Source organism: Brassica napus, chromosome A4 (genome assembly GCF_020379485.1).
Source record: "Brassica napus cultivar Da-Ae chromosome A4, Da-Ae, whole genome shotgun sequence".
NCBI lineage: Eukaryota > Viridiplantae > Streptophyta > Magnoliopsida > Brassicales > Brassicaceae > Brassica > Brassica napus.
The window spans coordinates 11849273-11870164 of NC_063437.1; the positions used below are offsets into that span (position 1 = coordinate 11849273).

A 20892-nucleotide genomic window follows, 5' to 3' on the forward strand; every position below is an offset into this window, starting at 1 on the left:
AATATGCTGTTCTTAAACAGGAAGCCAAAGTAGTTTATCTATTATTATAACAAACATAAATTACTTCATGTATTTTTAGAAAATTCTTCTACAATTTTAAACCGTAGAATTAATGACATCAACATTTTTTACAAAATTGATATAACTTAATTGATATGCATATAAAATATGAGTTAACTAAAAAAGCTAAAAAGAAATTTCTATTGATTTTGAATCGTTTACCAATTTTTTTAGAAAAACCTAAGAAAAAGAAGTGAAGACGAAAGAAAACAAATGAATGTGGGGAGCCAAAGACAGTCTAAAGTGGTATTTGCAGCTGAATGTGAGGAGTTGTTCGGAGCTGTTTCTAGACCGGATGCTTGGCCTTCCTTTCAGTACCAATCTTCGGAAATTGGAAAGGAACTTCAAGGTATCAAAGAGTATAGCCTGCTTGTGGTTTTGCGTGAGGCAAACAGAGGAGCGGCTTTCACTACTCAAAGTGTCACTAATCAAGGGTTGGTACGGCCATATGTTGCAGCTGATCATCCTCCTTGGTTATTTGAATTGTTTGTTAATGAAAGTCGTTCCCTCTAAGTGGGCCTTCAGGTTTGTATGTGTCGGCCAAATGCTTTCGGAAGAAGAAGAGTTACGCTGGATGGAGAATTGGAGTATTTTGGTGATTTCCTCCTGTAGCTGATTTGTAGTCTTTCTTTCTTCGTATATATGGTGGTATAGAGCAGATGAAGTGCAGTTGTTCTTTGTTGCATTGTAACTTTGTTATTAATATAATCTAATCGTTGGAGAAAGAAAAAAAAAACGAACCTGCGATTGATTTGATTCTTCTAATTCTCAGATAAAGCAGGAGACAGAGAGACAACGAAATTTATGGTTCTATTAATTTATTATTATAAGATTGAATAAAAAAAAGCTTAGTTCTTTTGGGATTAGGGTTTGGTCGCCGAAAGAAAACCATAACAGGTGAGAGAGAGGAGAATACATGGAAATTATATAAATGTTGTATATAACATAAATTATATATATTTGGGTATTAAAATTAGCATAGTTTGAATATTTAAATGAGCACAATTTTAAAATTAAATGTATTAAATGAGTAAATAATTAGTTTGAATATTAAATTGGGTAGCAAAAATACTTAGGTAGCAAAAATTGGATAGCAAAAATTTATTTAGTGTATTTTTACGAATTTTTTTATATTATTAATAGATTCCTAGAATCGGTCTGATCACTAAACCAAACACATCTCTAAATTTTTTTTGTTATCATGATCTTATTTTACCAAATGCTGAAGTGCTGATTAGTGCTTTTTGGGATTGACTGTTTAGGGATGGAGGAAGATGAAGAATTAGCTCTCTGCATCATATTAGTATCAGTGCCACTGCCATCCATATGATCTTCGAGAAAAGTCGCAACTTTTGAGGGAAGAAGAAGCTCCAAAAACCCTAAGAGTTGGAAGCTTTCGATGGTGAATAGTCTTTTTAAGATCAACGCACACTAATTGATATTCCAAAAATAACAGGTTATTGAATGCTTAATCTATCTTCTTCTTCTACTTCTCACTCAAATCAATGGCGCAGGAAGACTTCACATGAAACGTTGACCAAACCCCGATAATCATCCACTGGTCGGAAAAAGCAACGTCCCAGCACACCAGTTTTGGCTTTTTTATTCATTCTTTTTTATAATTTGGATAAAGACAAAAGGACCGAAGCTTTACCATCAACTATAAACAGGTTAATGTCATATACACATAATGAGTCAATTTGTCACTAAAATAGACAAAAAGTTTCTTTTAAGTGCATGACCGTTTTTTTGACGCGTTATCCACATTGACAAACTATAATATACTAGAGTGTTTTTTTAAGTAGTATAGAAAAATTGATCCATATTAATAGCATAACAACAAACATTCTATATATTTAGTTACTGTGTACTTACATTTATAATCTATGGTTTTATAATAGAATGTAACACACTAAAATAATACATAATAATGTGAATTAGTTCTATATTTGGAAATGGTTTGGGATAGCACATAGTTAAAGTTTTTGATAAAGATGTTCTTCCGCTACAAAGATGATAATGAGAGAGAGAGAGAGAGAGAGAGAGAGAGTGCTGAAGTGCTGATTAGGGCTTATCGGGATTGACTGTTTAGGGATGGAGGAAGATGAAGAATTAGCTCTCTGCATCATATTAGTATCAGTGCCACTGCCACCCATATGATCTTCTAGAAAAGTCGCAACTTCTGAGGGAAGAAGAAGCTCCAAAAACCCTAAGAGTTAGAATCTTTCGATGGTGAATAGTCTTCTTAAGAAATGTCAACGCACACTAATTGATAGTCCAAAAAGAACAGGTTATTGAATGCTTAATCAATCTTCTTCTTCTACTTCTCACTCAAATCAATGGCGCAGGAAGACTTCACATGAAACGTTGACCAAACCCTGATAATCATCCACTGGTCGGAAAAAGCAACGTCCCAGCACACCAGTTTTGGCGTTTTTATTCATTCTTTTTTATAATTTGGATAAAGGCAAAAGGACCTAAGTCTTACCATCAACTATAAAAAAATTTATGTCATATACACATAATGAGTCAATTTGTCACTAAAATAGACAAAAAGTTTCTTTTAAGTGCATGACCGTTTTTTTTACGCGTTATCCACATTGACAAACTATAATGTACTAGAGTGTCTTTTTAAGTAGTATAGAAAAGTTGATCCATATTAATAGCATAACAACAAACATTCTATATATTTAGTTACTGTGTACTTACATTTATAATCTATGGTTTTATAATAGAATGTAACACACTAAAATAATACATAATAATGTGAATTAGTTCTATATTTGGAAATGGTTTGGGATAGCACATAGTTAAAGTTTTTGATAAAGATGTTCTTCCGCTACAAAGATGATAATGAGAGAGAGAGAGAGAGAGAGAGAGAGAGAGAGAGAGAGTGCTGAAGTGCTGATTAGGGCTTATCGGGATTGACTGTTTAGGGATGGAGGAAGATGAAGAATTAGCTCTCTGCATCATATTAGTATCAGTGCCACTGCCACCCATATGATCTTCGAGAAAAGTCGCAACTTCTGAGGGAAGAAGAAGCTCCAAAAACCCTAAGAGTTGGAATCTTTCGATGGTGAATAGTCTTTTTAAGAAATGTCAACGCACACTAATTGATAGTCCAAAAAGAACAGGTTATTGAATGCTTAATCTATCTTCTTCTTCTACTTCTCACTCAAATCAATGGCGCAGGAAGACTTCACATGAAACGTTGACCAAACCTCGATAATCATCCACTGGTCGGAAAAAGCAACGTCCCAGCACACCAGTTTTGGCGTTTTTATTCATTTTTTTTATAATTTGGATAAAGGCAAAAGGACCTAAGTTTTACCATCAACTATAAAAAAGTTTATGTCATATACACATAATGAATCAATTTGTCACTAAAATAGACAAAAAGTTTATTTTAAGTGCATGACCGTTTTTTTTTTACGCGTTATCCACATTGACAAACTATAATGTACTAGAGTGTCTTTTTAAGTAGTATAGAAAAATTGATCCATATTAATAGCATAACAACAAACATTCTATATATTTAGTTACTGTGTACTCACATTTATAATCTATGGTTTTACAATAGAATGTAACACACTAAAATAATACATAATAATGTGAATTAGTTCTATATTTGGAAATGGTTTGGGATAGCACATAGTTAAAGATTTTGATAAAGATGTTCTTCCGCTACAAAGATGATAATGAGAGAGAGAGAGAGAGAGTGCTGAAGTGCTGATTAGGGCTTATCGGGATTGACTGTTTAGGGATGGAGGAAGATGAAGAATTAGCTCTCTGCATCATATTAGTATCAGTGCCACTGCCACCCATATGATCTTCGAGAAAAGTCGCAACTTCTGAGGGAAGAAGAAGCTCCAAAAACCCTAAGAGTTGGAAGCTTTCGATGGTGAATAGTCTTTTTAAGAAATGTCAACGCACACTAATTGATAGTCCAAAAAGAGCTGGTTATTGAATGCTTAATCTATCTTCTTCTTCTACTTCTCACTCAAATCAATTGCGCAGGAAGACTTCACATGAAACGTTGACCAAAGCCCGATAATCATCCACTGGTCGGAAAAAGCAACGTCCCAGCCAGTTTTGGCTTTTTTATTCATTCTTTTTTATAATTTGGATAAAGGCAAAAGGACCGAAGTTTTACCATCAACTATAAAAAGGTTAATGTAATATACACATAATGAGTCAATTTGTCACTAAAATAGACAAAAAGTTTCTTTTAAGTGCATGACCGTTTTTTTGACGCGTTATCCACATTGACAAACTATAATATACTAGAGTGTCTTTTTAAGTAGTATACAAAAATTGATCCATATTAATAGCATAACAACAAACATTCTGTATATTTAGTTACTGTGTACTTACATTTATAATCTATGGTTTTACAATAGAATGTAAGACACTAAAATAATACATAATAATGTGAATTAGTTCTATATTTGGAAATGGTTTGGGATAGAACATAGTTAAAGGTTTTGATAAAGATGTTATTCCGCTACGAGAGAGAGAGAGAGAGAGAGAGAGAGAGAGAGAGAGAGAGAGAGAGAGAGAGAGAGAGAGAGAGAGAGAGAGAGAGAGAGAGAGAGAGAGAGAGAGAGAATGTACTAGAGTGTCTTTTTAAGTAGTATAGAAAAATTGATCCATATTAATAGCATAACAACAAACATTCTATATATTTAGTTACTGTGTACTTACATTTATAATCTATGGTTTTACAATAGAATGTAACACACTAAAATAATACATAATAATGTGAATTAGTTCTATATTTGGAAATATAGTGCTGATTAGGGCTTATCGGGATTGACTGTTTAGGGATGGAGGAAGATGAAGAATTAGCTCTCTGCATCATATTAGTATCAGTGCCACTGCCACCCATATGATCTTCTAGAAAAGTCACAACTTCTGAGGGAAGAAGAAGCTCCAAAAACCCTAAGAGTTGGAAGCTTTCGATGGTGAATAGTCTTTTTAAGAAATGTCAACGCACACTAATTGATAGTACAAAAAGAACAGGTTATTGAATGCTTAATCTATCTTCTTCTTCTACTTCTCACTCAAATCAATGGCGTAGGAAGACTTCACATGAAACGTTGACCAAACCCCGATAATCATCCACTGGTCGGAAAAAGCAACGTCCCAGCACACCAGTTTTGGCTTTTTTATTCATTCTTTTTTATAATTTGGATAAAGGCAAAAGGACCGAAGTTTTACTATCAACTATAAAAAGGTTAATGTCATATACACATAATGAGTCAATTTGTCACTAAAATTGACAAAAAGTTTTTTTTAAGTGCATGACTGTTTTTTTGACGCGTTATCCACATTGACAAACTATAATATACTAGAGAGAGAAAGAGAGAGAGAGAGAGAGAGAGAGAGAGAGAGAGAGAGAAAGTTTAATATATTATTCTATATTTAGTGATCATATAGTATAGAATGAAATAAAAATTCATTTAAAACATTTTATATCTAATGTTAAAAAACATATTATATCTTTTCGAAAATATATATCTTTTGGAAAAACATTTATATCATGTATGACGTTGATATACCATAGTTTCACTTTAAAAGTACATAATTTATCATCATTTTATAAAAAACATATATAAATATGTGTTATTCTAGAATATTGATATAGAATAGTACTTAACTTTTGTGTTAAATTTTTATTTTATTGATTTTATAAAAAACATATGTCGGATTGAATTTTTTTAAGCTATAGTATATATATATATATTCAATATAATCTCTTGATTTGATTGTATTAATACAAAAGTACAGTTCAAATGAAATAGATGGGGAAAAAAAACAAAGAAAGAAGAAAGAGATAAAAATGAATGGTTAAGATTGGTTAGGGTATGAATTGTACTATTACATAATATATACACAATACTGTAGCCATGAGTTTCATATGGTTATTTGTCAAATTATAGTTTTGTTATAGTTATACAATGCAAATTCCGACGACAAAAAAAAAAGGGTGCAAATTCCCATTATAAAACAGATTCCTTTTTTTTATTCAACTGGATGAGAAAAGACATTACACAGAGATCACATTTCTCTGAATCTCTTTTCAAATCCTTCCGAAGTTCGGATTGATTCTTTTTTATATCTTAGCATGACTCTCTTGCACATATAATATATAAACTCAAACAACTTTTATTTTTAAACTATATATATATTTATAGTACTTCAATCAATCCTGGATACCAAAGCTGCCACTTCCTTGGATCCATGATCATCATGATGCAATTCTTCATTCGAAATTATAATTTGTCTGCTGCGGCTTCTCTTGAAACTGCTGGTTGATATTGAGTTGATCCAACATGTTTGCGTTCATTCTCTCACTTTCCCTCCTCCGGTATTCGCTCACCTCTTCTCTTAGCCTACTCATCTCTTCTCTCTGCACACTCGCCTCTTCTATTAGCCGACGAACTTCTCCATTCAATTGTTGGATCAAGTCTGCAACAATAACAACGTACGTATCAGAAGAAATGCAACCACAGATTCCACGTTTATACATCATATTCAAAAATCTTATCTTTTTACAATACATATATGTTTACACCTTAATTTCTTTAGTAATGAAGATTTATGAGTAACTAAGAAAGATGTAGCACTTAATAAATGGTCAACCGCTCGCTTTTTAATTCGAGAGTAAGATATATATATTTTAAATGGTAACAAAAGTATTAATAAAGCTTAAAGTTGTTTCCACAACTGGGTATCAGATCATGCAAGTAACCATGGATGAAAAGTCTCGTCAAAACCCTATAAACTATATCTGACATCCTCACAAAATATAGATGAGAGTACCTTCACGAAGTCGTGCATGCGCCTCCCCTGCATGAAGACGAATCCTAAATTGCACGCACTCGTCATCCGCCGTCATTCTTCCTCTCAGCATACAACCAGAATATAATATACAAGCTATTAATTAACAAAATCTATCTCACAGGAACAAACCGTGACAAGTAAGATGGTGATCACCTTCTCAAGCTTGAGCTCGGCAGTCAATATATCAATCTGAGTCTCAAGTGTCTCGACTTTGTCTTCCAACTCGGACTCGTGCAACGCCTTCTTCGCCTTTGAACGTGCAGCTGATTCCCGGTTCGACAAGGCTCTGAAATGATATATATGATCACATGGATATATATAAATGTCAAAAAACAAATATTTATACAATCTAAGCTAAGCTATATATAGGAGATCAATTGATTACATTTTGAGATGCTTAGGATCAGATTCTGCCATCTCTTTCAGATCGTCAGAGGCGGCAATCTTACGCAGTTGATCTGAATTAAACAGGCCTGAGAAGACAGACGACGGCTGACTACTCCGTGAGCCTACTCACGGCTGACTACTCCGTGAGTTTATAGAGAAAGAAAAAAACCATTGAAACATTTAGTAAGAATATATCAGAGTTTTACCAAAAAAAAAAAGAATATACCAGAGCTAGGAAGAGGAGATCACCTCAAATAGTTTATGGCTTTCGAAAATGCTTTTGTTGCATGATACTTGCACGAGCTAGGTATTTATATTTACGGTTTCTGTTCATTTCCGAAAAGATAGGAAAAAAAAGACAAAAGAGACTAGTTAGGAATCTTGTGATGGTCATATGTTTTTGTCATCATCACAGTTAAAGTTCTTTACAAGTGTCATTCACTGCTAAGTGTATTTGGGAAAAAAAAGGAATGCAATTTCTTTTTAAATGAATGTAATATCTTTTTAAAGGAATGTAATTTGTTTTAAAGGATGTAATTGTTGACTATTAGCTACAGATAATTTAAGTCAGACCAATTACGGAGCAGCATCTTCCTTGTACCAATCAGTTTGCAAGTAGGGGTAAACATTTTTTTTATTCGATTTGTTATTCGTTTCAATTTGATACGAAAAATTCAGATATCCTTAAGTTTTCGAAGCAAAGCAAATAATAAAAATCAATATCCGTTAAAAACGAAGCAAATCACGAATACTAAATTTTTAGACTCGGATATCGACTCCGCTCGGATTTTTATACAAATATATATATATATATATATATATATATATATATATATATATATATATATATATATATATATATAATTGAATATAGAAGTTTTAATGTATAATTTAATATCATTATTATTTAAATATAATTTTATTAATTTTTAAGATTATTAAATTAAGAAAGGAAAATAATTTTTCTTATAAAATTACAATTTATGTTTTATAAAAGATTTTAAATAATTTTAAAATTTTATGGAACATATAGTCTCATTAATGTTTACTTTTTTAATTTCATTCTCCGTATTAAGTAAAAGATATTATTTGAAAACAATTTCTTCTAGTTTTTTTCTAGATTTAGCTTGTACTGAACAAAGTGGATGATGTGTCCATAAATATCCGTAAATATTCAATAATATCTGTAAATTTTTCGGATATCCGGAAAACTGGATATCTGTATTTTTTTGAAACCAAATAAAATCAGAAAATTAGATATCCGTTAAGTACGAAACAAATCACAAATAATCAAAATTATGGTAGTATTCAATCCGTGCCTAGCCCTATTTACAAGTAATAGATTTTGTTATGATATTTGAGGTAGTTAGTTAGCGTCAATGTTAAAATTTTGTTTTCTACCAATCCCTCCGCAACTCCGAATCTCCACGAAAACGTTAACGAAAAAACGAAATCTCCATGAAACGCTCGAAAAATATACTCTCTCCATCTCATATTAAGTGTTATTTTAGATTCTAAATTTTCTTTCATTATAAGCGTCCTTTTACATTTGAAATGCATATTTTAAATAATTTTCTGTTTTTTTCTTCTTATTTTTAATTCATTCACTAAAAAAACAAAACAAAAATTATATTAGATAGTGTTAAAATAGAAAATTTAACAATTTTCTTAATTCATGTGCAAAAACTTTATTATGAAACAGAGGAAGCATTTTTCTACTTGTAGGGGGTTGCGACATTGACTCCGCACATGTGATCCGCGCATATTAACCGCTAACTTTTTTGGCCAAAAAGTTATATTACGAATTAAGATCAACCATAAAATGAAGAAAATGCCCTGGATTCTAAACCTGAAGAATATATATATAAAATCTAAATTGGAACAAAGACGATGTAATACAACAAATAGAATTAGTGTTCATAATGCGACAAAGATTTAAAGATGGCAAGAATTATATTGGTCGCTTTTCTCATCATTTTATTTACATAATTTGTTGTTTTATTATTTTGTATGTATTTATGAATATTTTTCTTATCTAATAAATAAATTTAAGTTGAGAAAACCGTTACTGATCACAAGATTGAGAATGTTTAACGAGATCTGGTGATTTTGAAAGGAAACATTCCCTAAAAATATATGAACTAAATTTCCATTTGTTGTAATAATACACTAGATTTTGACCCGTACAACCGCACGGGTGTTTGTTTTCACTTTTCTATACATAAACTATTGTTTTAGAACATGAGTGGTATATATTTTTAATGTTAATCATATACTTAAATATTTATATAACTATTTCAAATACAATAATTTTATAATTTATATGTTATAATTAATTAATTGTTTAAACCTTATGTATTTGTCACTTCTTATTATATATTTATCTTATTGTATTTGTATTTAGTCATTAAGCAAATTAACATATTCATGAGAAAATATATTTAAAAAATATTTTGTATTTAATTTATGCTAAATTCTGACCCGTATTTCAAAACTGGATTTCTTTTTACCAATATTTTTATGCTTATTCATTTTAGATAATTTATTATTGTATATATAAAAGTGTAAGATATGTTAATTTTTAGACATGTATTATATAGTTTGTTAATTTTTAGCCGCTCTATCATCATATTATATTTTAAATAAATAGTTTATATTTATAAAAATAAAATTTATAAATTATCAATTGAATATAATTTTATCATATTTATTTTAGTATAATAATTATATTTTAACATGATCATGACTATAAAAGTAGACAAAATAGGATATAATTTATTTATTTTTATTTCTAAACGATAACTTAAAATACATTAAGTTATTGTTTAAATATTACACAGATTTATTAGAATTTTTAAAATATAATATATAAATATATATTATATTTAAATGAAAATATATTATGATTAAAGTAGTTACAAAAATTTTATATTATTAACTTTAAAGAAATACATGTTAATTTTTATACATGTATTATATAGTTTGATAATGTTAACCCATCTTACCAACATATTAGATTTTATTTTTGAACATAAATATTTTATAATTACGAAAATAAAATATATAAATATATAAATTTAATACAATTTTATTATATTTAGCTCAATATAATCATTTTAATTAATATGATTGATTATGATTATATAATAACTAAAATATTATAGATTTTTTTATTTTCATTTTATATAACTGAATATATTAATGTATAATAATATTTTAAACTAATTTCAAAATTAGTGAAAATATTTAAATATAATTTCGAAAATGAAGATCTTGTAAAAATATTTTTAAACAGATTTGTTAGAATTTTAAAATAAATATATTTATATTTAAAATGAAAAGATATCAAAAGATACTATGATTAAAATATTTTAAAAATTATATTTATTATTAATCTGAATTAAAATATAGTATGACTTTCTATGAATAGGTCCATTAGGTCCATTTTTAAAAAAATCACACATGAATCAAGGTTGTGACTTCTGTTTTAATATATAAGATGCATAAACTATTTTTGTTCTGTTTAATACACAACCTATTTTCCGATATCGAAGTAATACACTGCCAAACTGACGATGTCAATCACTTTAACAAATTCCTTGAAACGTCGTTTGTTTGGTAGTGTAAGACTTTCAATTTTTAAAGTTTATATATTAATTGGGTATCAAAAATATGTTGTTCTTAAACAGGAAGCCAAAGTAGTTTATCTATTATTATAACAAATATAAATTACTCCATGTATTTTTAGAAAATTCTTCTACAATTTTAAACCGTAAAATTAATGACATCAACATTTTAAAAAAAAAAATTGATATAACTTAATTGATATTATTAAACACATGAGCTACAGTTTAAGTGGAAAAACATAATTTACAAAATGAGTAGATGATGTGCTCGATAAGCAAGACGATTCAAAAGTATATGATGTGTTTGATATCTCGTTAACTAGGTGATGTTGTTATCTCTTAAGTTTTTTTAAAAACTATATTAGAGAAGAAAACAATGACCCGTAAAAGGAGTATCTCATAATTTATTGACTTTAGGAGACTTTAGGCAAAGTAGGCCTGAAACTTCACGCGTAGATGCACTTGATATTTCGTCATTTTAGTGATGTTTTAAAGGTTTTTGTGATTTTGATTCAGAAAAACAAACCCATAAATTTTCAGTTTGTGTTTACTAACTAACTTGGTTTAGTAAATGCAAAAAAAAAACCGTTTGGAGGGAATTTTTTTTGTCAACATTATTTTCATTGAAGGAAATTCAATAGGACATAGTATAAGCATATAAAAATCCATATTCCCTCCATTACAACTTGATTTAATGAAAAGCCCAAAAGTAAACTAAACCCAATATATTGACTCAATTTACTAATTTGTATAACACCTAAGAAGACATGCGTCTCACATGCACACACCCAAGACACCATCCTTTGATCTTATACTGTTGAGTTGTTCGAGACGCGCGTGCACGTGCCACCACAAGAAAGAGGAAACTCCGAAACTACTTTACCACCACCGATGCAATTACATACCACCGGCGTTGCTTTGTCCATGGCTGCGCTTCATCAAACTTTGCTTAAGTCTTGTACTCTCATAGATTGCTTTCCACCTTACCCGTTGATACTTAAGACAGAGAGGCCTTGCTTCCCCGGAATTAAATATGAGGAGGCTGAAGTCGAAACGAAGGAAGACCCTTTACTAGATCATTTTCCAATCAGAGAAGATTCACATAACACCGTAGATAGATAAATCAATAGCGAAGTTTGATTCTCCTATGGAGCGGTTGAAGTGAGTGATGGACAAGGTATCTAAATTAGAATCAAACGGAATAGATTTGAAGCTCCGGGTGAAAAGCTAATTGATGATAACTTAACTTTATTTAGGTTCAACCAAATCATATAAAAAGATCAGAATGATAAGTGGCTCTGAAATTGTTTAAACTAACACAACAAAATCGCCTAACAAAGGAAGACCACCAATGCAAAACTAAGATCGATCATATATCTAAGCTTTTTACAGACAAAAACAAAGCAAAAGGATGGTAACCGGCGGCAAAAGCCACCGGCCACCGCTGTGAATTTTGATTAATCAAGAACTTTACTTTAGAGAGAAGTGGGAGAACCTTTGGAGATAGCTGTTTTGGTTTTGGTAAGTCATGTTCTTTCTAAAAAATATTTTTTCGTTAAGAGTTTTAGTTTAGACTAGGTAATTACCCGCGCTATGCCGCGGGATTTATTTTTTATTTATTATTTATAAAATATTTTCATTTTATAAATGAATAATTATATTAATATCATTTTCTATGGATATTTATATTCTAAAAATATATTGTATTTTTATGTTTTTGTTATTGTATAACAATTATTTATTTGATAATCTTTAATGAATTAGCTTCCAAGTTAATTTTTTTTTGAGTTGGGGGGGGGGAGGGGTTTAGTTTCCAGTATGTGGTCTAAAAGACTCTAAAACTCTTCTCCTCATAAGTATTTTGTATTTTCAAATTTATTTCAAGAGAAATATCAGTTTTACATTTTTTGTATATTAAAAATCAGTTTAATCTTTATTTTTACCTTATTTATTGATTAACTAAAAGGTAATATAAAACTCTAATTAAAAATAATATAAAGAGCTTAATCATTTTCTTAATATGTCTATTTGATAGCCGGTTTAATTACCAGACTAATGTATTTGATTCTTATTTCGATTTTGTATTCTATCATTTTTTTACTAAATGATATACGCTTAATTTTTGTTTACATCACTTATATATTTATATTTTATTATTTATTTATTTTTAAATTGAGTTTAAGGTCAAGGGTAGAAGTCCATTTCTTTTTTTTTCCACACTTTTCTAGTATACTAAATTTATAATGGAGAAATTTGTGAAAATAAAATTAAAAACAACATCTTTGTCTCTTTAGTATAAATTCTTTTTGTCCCTTTTTGACTCAACTACCCTTTCCATTTTTCAAACTTAATGAAATAAATAGTTTTAGGAATCAAAAAGATTATAAAACATAGAAACAATTGATGAAATACCCATATACACAAACTGGTATCTTTTGGGTTGTAAAACTTGTTAAAGTAACAATTTTTAATTATGACAAAAAAAATTCATCTTTTACAGAAAATGACATGATATAAATTGAATTCCACGTTAATCAAGTTATTCTAATTTCTGTAGAACCAATAATTTATCTTTCAATGGACTTTTAAGTATGAGGAATGCCAAGTCTACTCATTGTAAAAGGTCTAAGCGGTGAATACATTATTTATGAATGCAACTTCTACTTTTATGAGTAATAAATTAGTAATAAATTATAATATCTCGGTTTACTAAAACCGGTTTACTGTCATGTTACATGGTCTTCGATTTCACCAATTTAGTAATAAATTATAATATTTCGGTTTACTAAAACCGGTTTGGTTTGTCTATTTAATTTTTTTTATCAAACCAAAACTCAATTCTTTTATTCATTTTAACCTAATCTGTGTATAAATTAAAGGGAAAATTGTTAAAAGAGAACAAAAAACCAAGGTTGTTGTCCCTTTGGTATAAAACCAATTTTGTCCATTTTTTCTCCTTTTTACCCTTTGTATTTCTGAAAACTAATGAAATAAATAATTTTGTTAATCAAAAAAATTATTAAAAATATAAACAATTAATAAAACATCCATATACACAAGCTGGTAATTTTCTTTTGTTCAAAACCTTGGTAAATAAGATTTTTAAAATACGTTCTACTAAAAGTAGAATGCGTATTCTACAAAAAAAGGTATAGTAGAAAACGATTTCTAAAATAAATACGTTCATCTACTTCTTTTAGAACGCCAATTCTACTATTTTCTAAATTTCTAAAAAAGAGGAATGTGCATTCTACTAATCATAAAGGTATCTACTTTCTTTCCGAATGCATCTTCTACTTTTGTAAAGTATTCTAAATTTCGGGGAATGTGTTTTCTACAATGTACTCTTACGTCTACTAAAGTAGAAAGTGTATTCAGAATTTTTATCAGTCTTCTAAACTTTTAGAAGTTGCCTTCTACGGATAAGAATACCTGATTTTTTGCGAAAATTAATGAAATTTCAGTTAAGGAAATATTCTAAAAATCTCCTAAAAATATTCTAACTTCCTAAAACGTTTTATGGTCGATTTTACTTGAAAAAATTAAAAAAATAAACGATTCTCCCTTCTCTTATTCATCAATCTATGGTTTTTCCATAGTTTTTCTTTTGATTCTTCTCACTAACTCTTGTTCTCTATGATGCATATATATACCCCTTTTTTTTTCGATTGCCTTTCAAATGTTTTTTTTTCCTTTTTTCCATTAACTTTTTAAAAAAAATTCAAATTAACTTTTAAATTGTGTTTAGTTAGATTAAATATAGGGTTAGTTTTGGGATTATGAAAAAATTTATACTATTGAGACAATTTCATGTTGGTTTTATACCAAGAGGACAACAACCTTATTTTTTTGTTCTCTTTTGGCAATTTCCCTAAATTAAATAAGTATATCTATCTCCTTCTACCTACAGCCAAGCCGTCATCTTCTTTGTGAGGTAATCCATGATGCTTCTCACCACCTTCTCCTTTTTCTTATCTTCTCTTCTTCCCCTCCTTCTCCCTACGCATGGTTCTAGGTTATTCCTTCAAATCTTCCTCTCTGTTTATGTGTGCGGAAAAGACGTTGGTTCGTCTCCGATCGTCACCACCACTGCCTCTTGCAAACTAATCACCACCGGATTCATTGTATCTTTTGTCCATAGAGTGATAAAGTCATCTTTACTCTTGTTGATTTAGTGTAGCGGGACCGAGATGTGGAGGAGAGAGCGACGTTAGAGCGGCCGTTCTTCACCATCACTCAGTGCTGGAATATATCCACCGGAGATCCCACACGTTACCATATGAGCCGTACCAAGCCACCACCGGAGATCACTATCCACTCTTGCTTGCGCACCAAGCGTTTTCTTCTCCACGTTTAATTGATTGCTTTATCAGTACCACTTGTCTTGAGCCACCGGATTGTGTTACATGGATATAGATGGGACGACGATGTTTTTTTGAAAATGATGAAATTAAGGAATCTGAGAGAGACAAATAGAATTCAGAGAATAGATAGTTGACGTGTATAATTTAGAATGATCTCTAAACAATGAAATGTTTTGACTGGTCATACAATTTTTTTCATGGCAACTCCACAATGATTTAAAAGTCTGATGTGCCATGCTCTGGAGAGAACATTGTGCTATTATTGTGTTGATTTGTAATATATATCTTGTAATTTGTATTTTGATGGAAATTCAATGCTCACTTTATTTGTCAGCTCATTTTGTTTGTTTTCAATTTACATTGTTTTATGTATGCAGTGTAATGCACTTTTATTTTCACCTCTTTTTATTTGTTTATTTATTTTTTGATATAAAACTTTGATTTTCAAAAGCTTAGGTATTAATTGGGTATCGCAAAATAGAGTGGGTATAAAACGGGGAACCAAAATTGTTTATATATTTTTTATAGCAAATGAAAATTAGATGAGGTATTTTGGAAACTTTTTCTACTTTAAACTAGCGACAGTTGACGTCATGGAGGTGTAAAACTTGCGATTTATAAAAGTTTATATATTAATTTGGTATGAAATTGGTTGTGTATTAAACGGGTAGCCAAAATCTATTATTATAAAAAAGGATTTTTTCACTCTTAGACCATCCACATGGAATTCCATATCACTAAGTCGAGATCTGTGGAGGCGACACTTGTCCGCATCCAAAACAAGGCGTTTCATTAACTTGGAGATTGTGTGGGCTTTTGGTGTAACTCATAAACATACGGGAATATTGTCGTCTGATCTTTAGATCAAATTAGAAATAATATTTTTAACAGTATACTTTTATATTTTAATACACAAATAATGTCGTGTTCTTCGTCTTATGAATACGTCATAAAACAACTCTTATGATATTGTTGATATTCAATCCGATCATACAGGTATGAAAAATTAATGTAAATCAACATAACGATGATTTTAATTGGATTTACATGTATCGAAAATACAATTAAATATTTTTATTTATTTTAATGGGCAAAATAGAACGTAAAAACCAAAAAAATAGATGAACCAATAGGTTTACCGTGAACGTACATATAAAATGTATAATATTATATAGTGAATGCAAAATTGAATTTACTAATTTGATATACATATACTGAGCATTTAACATATGAATAATGTTTTAGCAAAAAAAACATAAGAATAATTATTTGCTTTACCCATTTACATCAATTTATTTTTTAAGGTCCATGATTTCACGATAAATAGTGCTCTTAACTTCTTTTTTTCATACAATAGCGCAAACATATTATTATATATTACTCCTACCTAGCTATTTGAATAAACGAACACTTTGATACTTGAAAATTTTGAACGATTCCCTTTGTACGGTAAAAGGTTTTATTTCAAAGTATTAATACACCAATGCAAAAATATATTTTGCAAGATAATTACACGCATCTGCAGCATAAGCTCTTTATTACATACGAGCATGGGTTCTATAAAAACATTTATGCAATATTATCATTTAATTTAAATATATTGTTAATTCAAAACGCAAGTTTCCACGGTATTAATAACTTCTAAATTAATAGTAAAACCTATCTAATAAATTCTAAACTTATTTAATAACGACATGCCGTTTTCAATTTAAAGAGTGGCGGAGAGGTTGAAGTATGACTTTCATTAGGAAAAAACTATCACATTTTAATTCAAACATACAAAGACCAAGCTATTCACACTAACAAAAGGTTTTTTTGGCTTAGATAATATAAGTTTTTTCTTAACATATTTTTCTGGCATGATCATTGCATAATTATATGCAGATGAAGGGCATCATTAATCCTATTATATTAGATTGTTCTTCATAGAATAATGAAGGTTATTATCATTAATTCAGTTCAAAACTATTTATTAAAAATAACAACATATCGTTTTCAATCTACAATTTTTTTTTAAATGTTTCATAAAATTAATATAGATTCATATAAAATAGTTTTTTTCTAACTACGGGCGGACCGACCCCAGTAGTTTTATAGCAAATGAAAATTAGTTTAAGTATTTTAAAAGAAGTTTTCCTTTTCAAAACGTTAAATGTACTTTTTCAAATGTCAAAATAACATTTATTGTTAATAGATTCCAGAACCGGTCTGATCACTAAACCAAACACATCTCTATTTTTTTTTTGGCTAACGGGTACGACATGATGTTACTTTACCATGCGACGGAAATGAAATGGCGCGTTTATTGTAGGAGATGACGCGTTTATTCTAGCTGAAGCAACCACAACGGTTAAACTCCGGCAACAGTTTCTCTCGGTTTCGTCAACTCGCTGAGCGGCCCTCAGCACAAGATGAGAAAAGGAAGACACATCAAGAACAATGCGTAGTTGATGATCCACCCGAATCCCGTGTGGCTCCTGCCGTGAAACAACCATTCATCGGCCAAGGCAATTCCGTATGTGAACGTAGCTGAGCTGCTTATGACCAAAACTTTCAGAGTCGCTGGATTCGGAATTTCCAAGAATGCTCCTCTTGTTTTGGCAAGCCACCCCATCTCTGGCAGCTGCTACACTCCAGCACTTTGTTCACTCATTTTTCGAAATTTTTATTGTGCTTTCCTCTCCTCGTTATAAGAGGAGAGACTAGTAAAGTGAACGTTTAAGTTATAATATAATCACCAACTGGAAAATGAAAATTAAGATTGTGTAATCTGAAAACAGTTGAGATTTGTTTTTCAAATCAAAACATATTTAACATATTTGGTTTTACCATAGACAAAACACCTAAACTTAAGAATTAAGAGCCGAAGACAGTTGAGGCTAGTTACTTAATAGTGATGTAGCGGTTGGTGCCGTGCCTAGCCCAATAGTCTTTTAGGTCAACACGAGACGAGAGATCATATCCTTCTGCTGCTAAATGGCTTAGTAATCTGGAGAAAACGTTCCCGCTCATCTTCCTACCGCCCACCCGAGAATGCCTCTTGTTTGGCTTCTGCGGTAATGGATACAGCGACAAAGTGGTCGTGCAGCAAGACGATTGCCAACCACCATTCCCCCATTTGTAACACTGATGCGCAGAGCCCGTGCACGTGCAAACCGGCACGGGCATAGTCTTTTCGTCGAAGGTGACCAAGTTTAAACCGAAATGGTTAGTGTCCCAATCTTTTTTACGTTTCTTTCCAGGAGCAGCAACCAGAAGGTTCAGATCTTCACCCACTTTCTTTCCTTTTGGTTTGTTCTCTTTTTTCCTCTTGATTGCCTTGGTCGTGTTAGTTGATGTAGTAGGGCAGAGATCATCAATAGTGAACAAAACATCATCATCATCATCATCCGCTCCTTGACAGCGCTTCCCACCGGACAAAGCAAAGTTGAGACTGTTTTCATGGTGTTGAAGGGCAGCAAAAGCATTGTCCCTCTCAATCAAAGCTTTATCCCTTTCGGCCAGGGCTTTGTCCCGTTGCAGAAGGGCTTGGTCCCGAGCTGCAAGGGCTTCGATTTTGGCGGAGACAGCTTGGTTTCGTTCGTGAACAGCGGCGTCTCTTTCGGCGAGGATGGACATGATCTTTTTATTCATGACCAAGGCATTGTGTTGCTCTTTGATCTGATGGTGAGGCAGCATATTCCACTGTACACACACACACACACACACACACTAGTTGTCAATCAATGAGAGTAAGAAAGATTTAAAGAAAAAGCAAAAAATAGATTTGTTTACCATAGAGTGTGCTCCTTTTAAGTAATCAGACCCATTTGCACACTGCCCACCATTCTCCATTCTTCAAAAAAAAAGAAAAAAAAGATAGCTAATAAAAATGAAAGCTTCTTCTTGCTTCCTCTGAAACAAGAGTAAGAATTACAAGAAGCAGGACATAATCAATCTAACATCTGTGAGAACTGTCAGTTTACTTTTTTTTTTGTTCTTTCTTACCTTAAAATCATGAGAGTCATTTTTAAAAGAAAAACAATTTTATTATAATTATCGTAATCATTTCCCAGCTAGGGTTCCGTCGTTAGCATAATAATCTAAATTCACCAGAAAACAGGTTATAAGGGATACGAAAAGTGTAGAAATGAATCAATCTAAAAGCCTTTGCGCCCTAAAACAAACAGAAATTGAAAAATACAAAATCCAAAGGAGAAACACTTTCAATACCCCACGACCAGACAAATAAAAAAAAAGATAAAAGATAAAAGGCGCGAAAGCTTACGAGCTTGTAGAAGAAACAGGCAAACGGATAATATATTGATTAAGAAAGAGATCTTAAGGCAGGCAGGGAGAAGAAAGATGAGTACAGTCGAATGACGAGAGAAGCAGAAAGAAAGAAAGAGCTCAATACTTGTCATTTTACTAACATGCCCTCATCTCTAATACTACCAAGCTAGAACCCGTATAAAGGACAACCTCGTCTTTTCCATACGATCTTTCCTTGTGGAAAATCAGAATCTGTTTTTAACAAATAATAAAGACAAGAGCTATGATCATCATTCAAACATAGAGATCAATGCCCCCCCCCCCCCCAAAACTTGGCCGGTTGGTTCGTACGGTCCATGCTTTTCAACACCTCCATGTCCTCTTTTGTCGATTCCAATTCCTAAACCTTATAAATTCTTTTCCAACCTCTCCATGTCTTTGGTATCACCACCTCAGCACAACCTGTGCCCCCTGTCCTTTTGTACTTCTCCTCCGCCACTTCCTGTATTGGTTCATATCAACAACAAGGAAGTTGGGTTCAGTCCTTTTTATAAATGTCAGTCAAAGACTCAAAGGTTCAGTCTTTTTAACTCTATCAGCTACAAAAACAAAAAGGAGTTGTTAAGATATTTTTTTGTGAAAACTTGAACCCCATATCCCATCATTAACCATAATTAATAACCAAATATTTAGATGATTGATAGACGGCCTCCTATATACCTCTGATACCAATGCTGCGGACCTAACCAATTGAAACAAGACTTTTCCATGTCATCATGCCATGTTATCTATGTAAAGAACTTTATTTTAGCCGGTCAAATAGGAGGATTTGGTTATGCAACAAAATGCAGTGGTCTCAACTTATAACACATGGAATAAGGCAGAGATCTCACCAGTGTGCGGGGTAATGAACAAGGTAAATTTCGAGATAATCAAGTTCGAAGTTTCTTGAGACTGTCCTTGCAAGCCTCAATAACGTGGCCATGATCTGAATTCCATAGATGCGAAACCAAGACATATCAGAACTAAGAGATAGGTTAAGATGATAGCTGATGCAACATAGTCCAAATAAAAATCCCAAATAAAAATTCCAGCTTTCAACAAACCCAATATTCTATTCACATCTCCAGACATGACGGTAAGAGATTTGAGAAAGAGAGCTAAGTGACAGTACCAGCACGGCCGAGATGGCGTTCGAATGCCATCTTTCTCCATTGTCCAAACTCCTAAGCCGAAGATCGGCATCTTGTACAGTCAGATTGAGAGTTGTCAGTCGAGTGTTTAGTTTAGTTGATCAAACAAACTTGCTGATTCCTCAACAGTTCATAACTAGGCCCAATGAGCCAACAAATAACTAA

The 20892-nt window shown here is 31.4% G+C and overlaps 1 protein-coding gene across 1 annotated transcript; it reads right to left on the reverse strand.

The window, feature by feature from the left end:
* Positions 1-18014: 18014 nt before the first annotated feature.
* LOC106446357 (protein BASIC PENTACYSTEINE4) lies at positions 18015-20825 on the reverse strand. Its single transcript, XM_013888063.3, has 5 exons — positions 20709-20825; positions 20428-20522; positions 19551-20036; positions 19058-19118; positions 18015-18967 (listed from the first exon to the last, which is right to left on the reverse strand). The coding sequence occupies exons 4-5, from the start codon at positions 19115-19117 to the stop codon at positions 18167-18169; spliced, it is 861 nt and encodes a 286-aa protein (XP_013743517.1). The 5' UTR covers position 19118; positions 19551-20036; positions 20428-20522; positions 20709-20825; the 3' UTR covers positions 18015-18166.
* Positions 20826-20892: the final 67 nt, after the last annotated feature.

Excerpts from the sequence above, each read along its gene's own strand:
- LOC106446357 (XM_013888063.3), bottom strand. The coding sequence starts at position 19,117 with ATGGAGAATGGTGGGCAGTGTGCAAATGGGTCTGATTACTTAAAAGGA. Across the intron at positions 18,968-19,057 it reads TAAAAGGAGCACACTCTATG|TGGAATATGCTGCCTCACCA; the intron begins GTAAACAAATCT and ends GTGTGTGTACAG.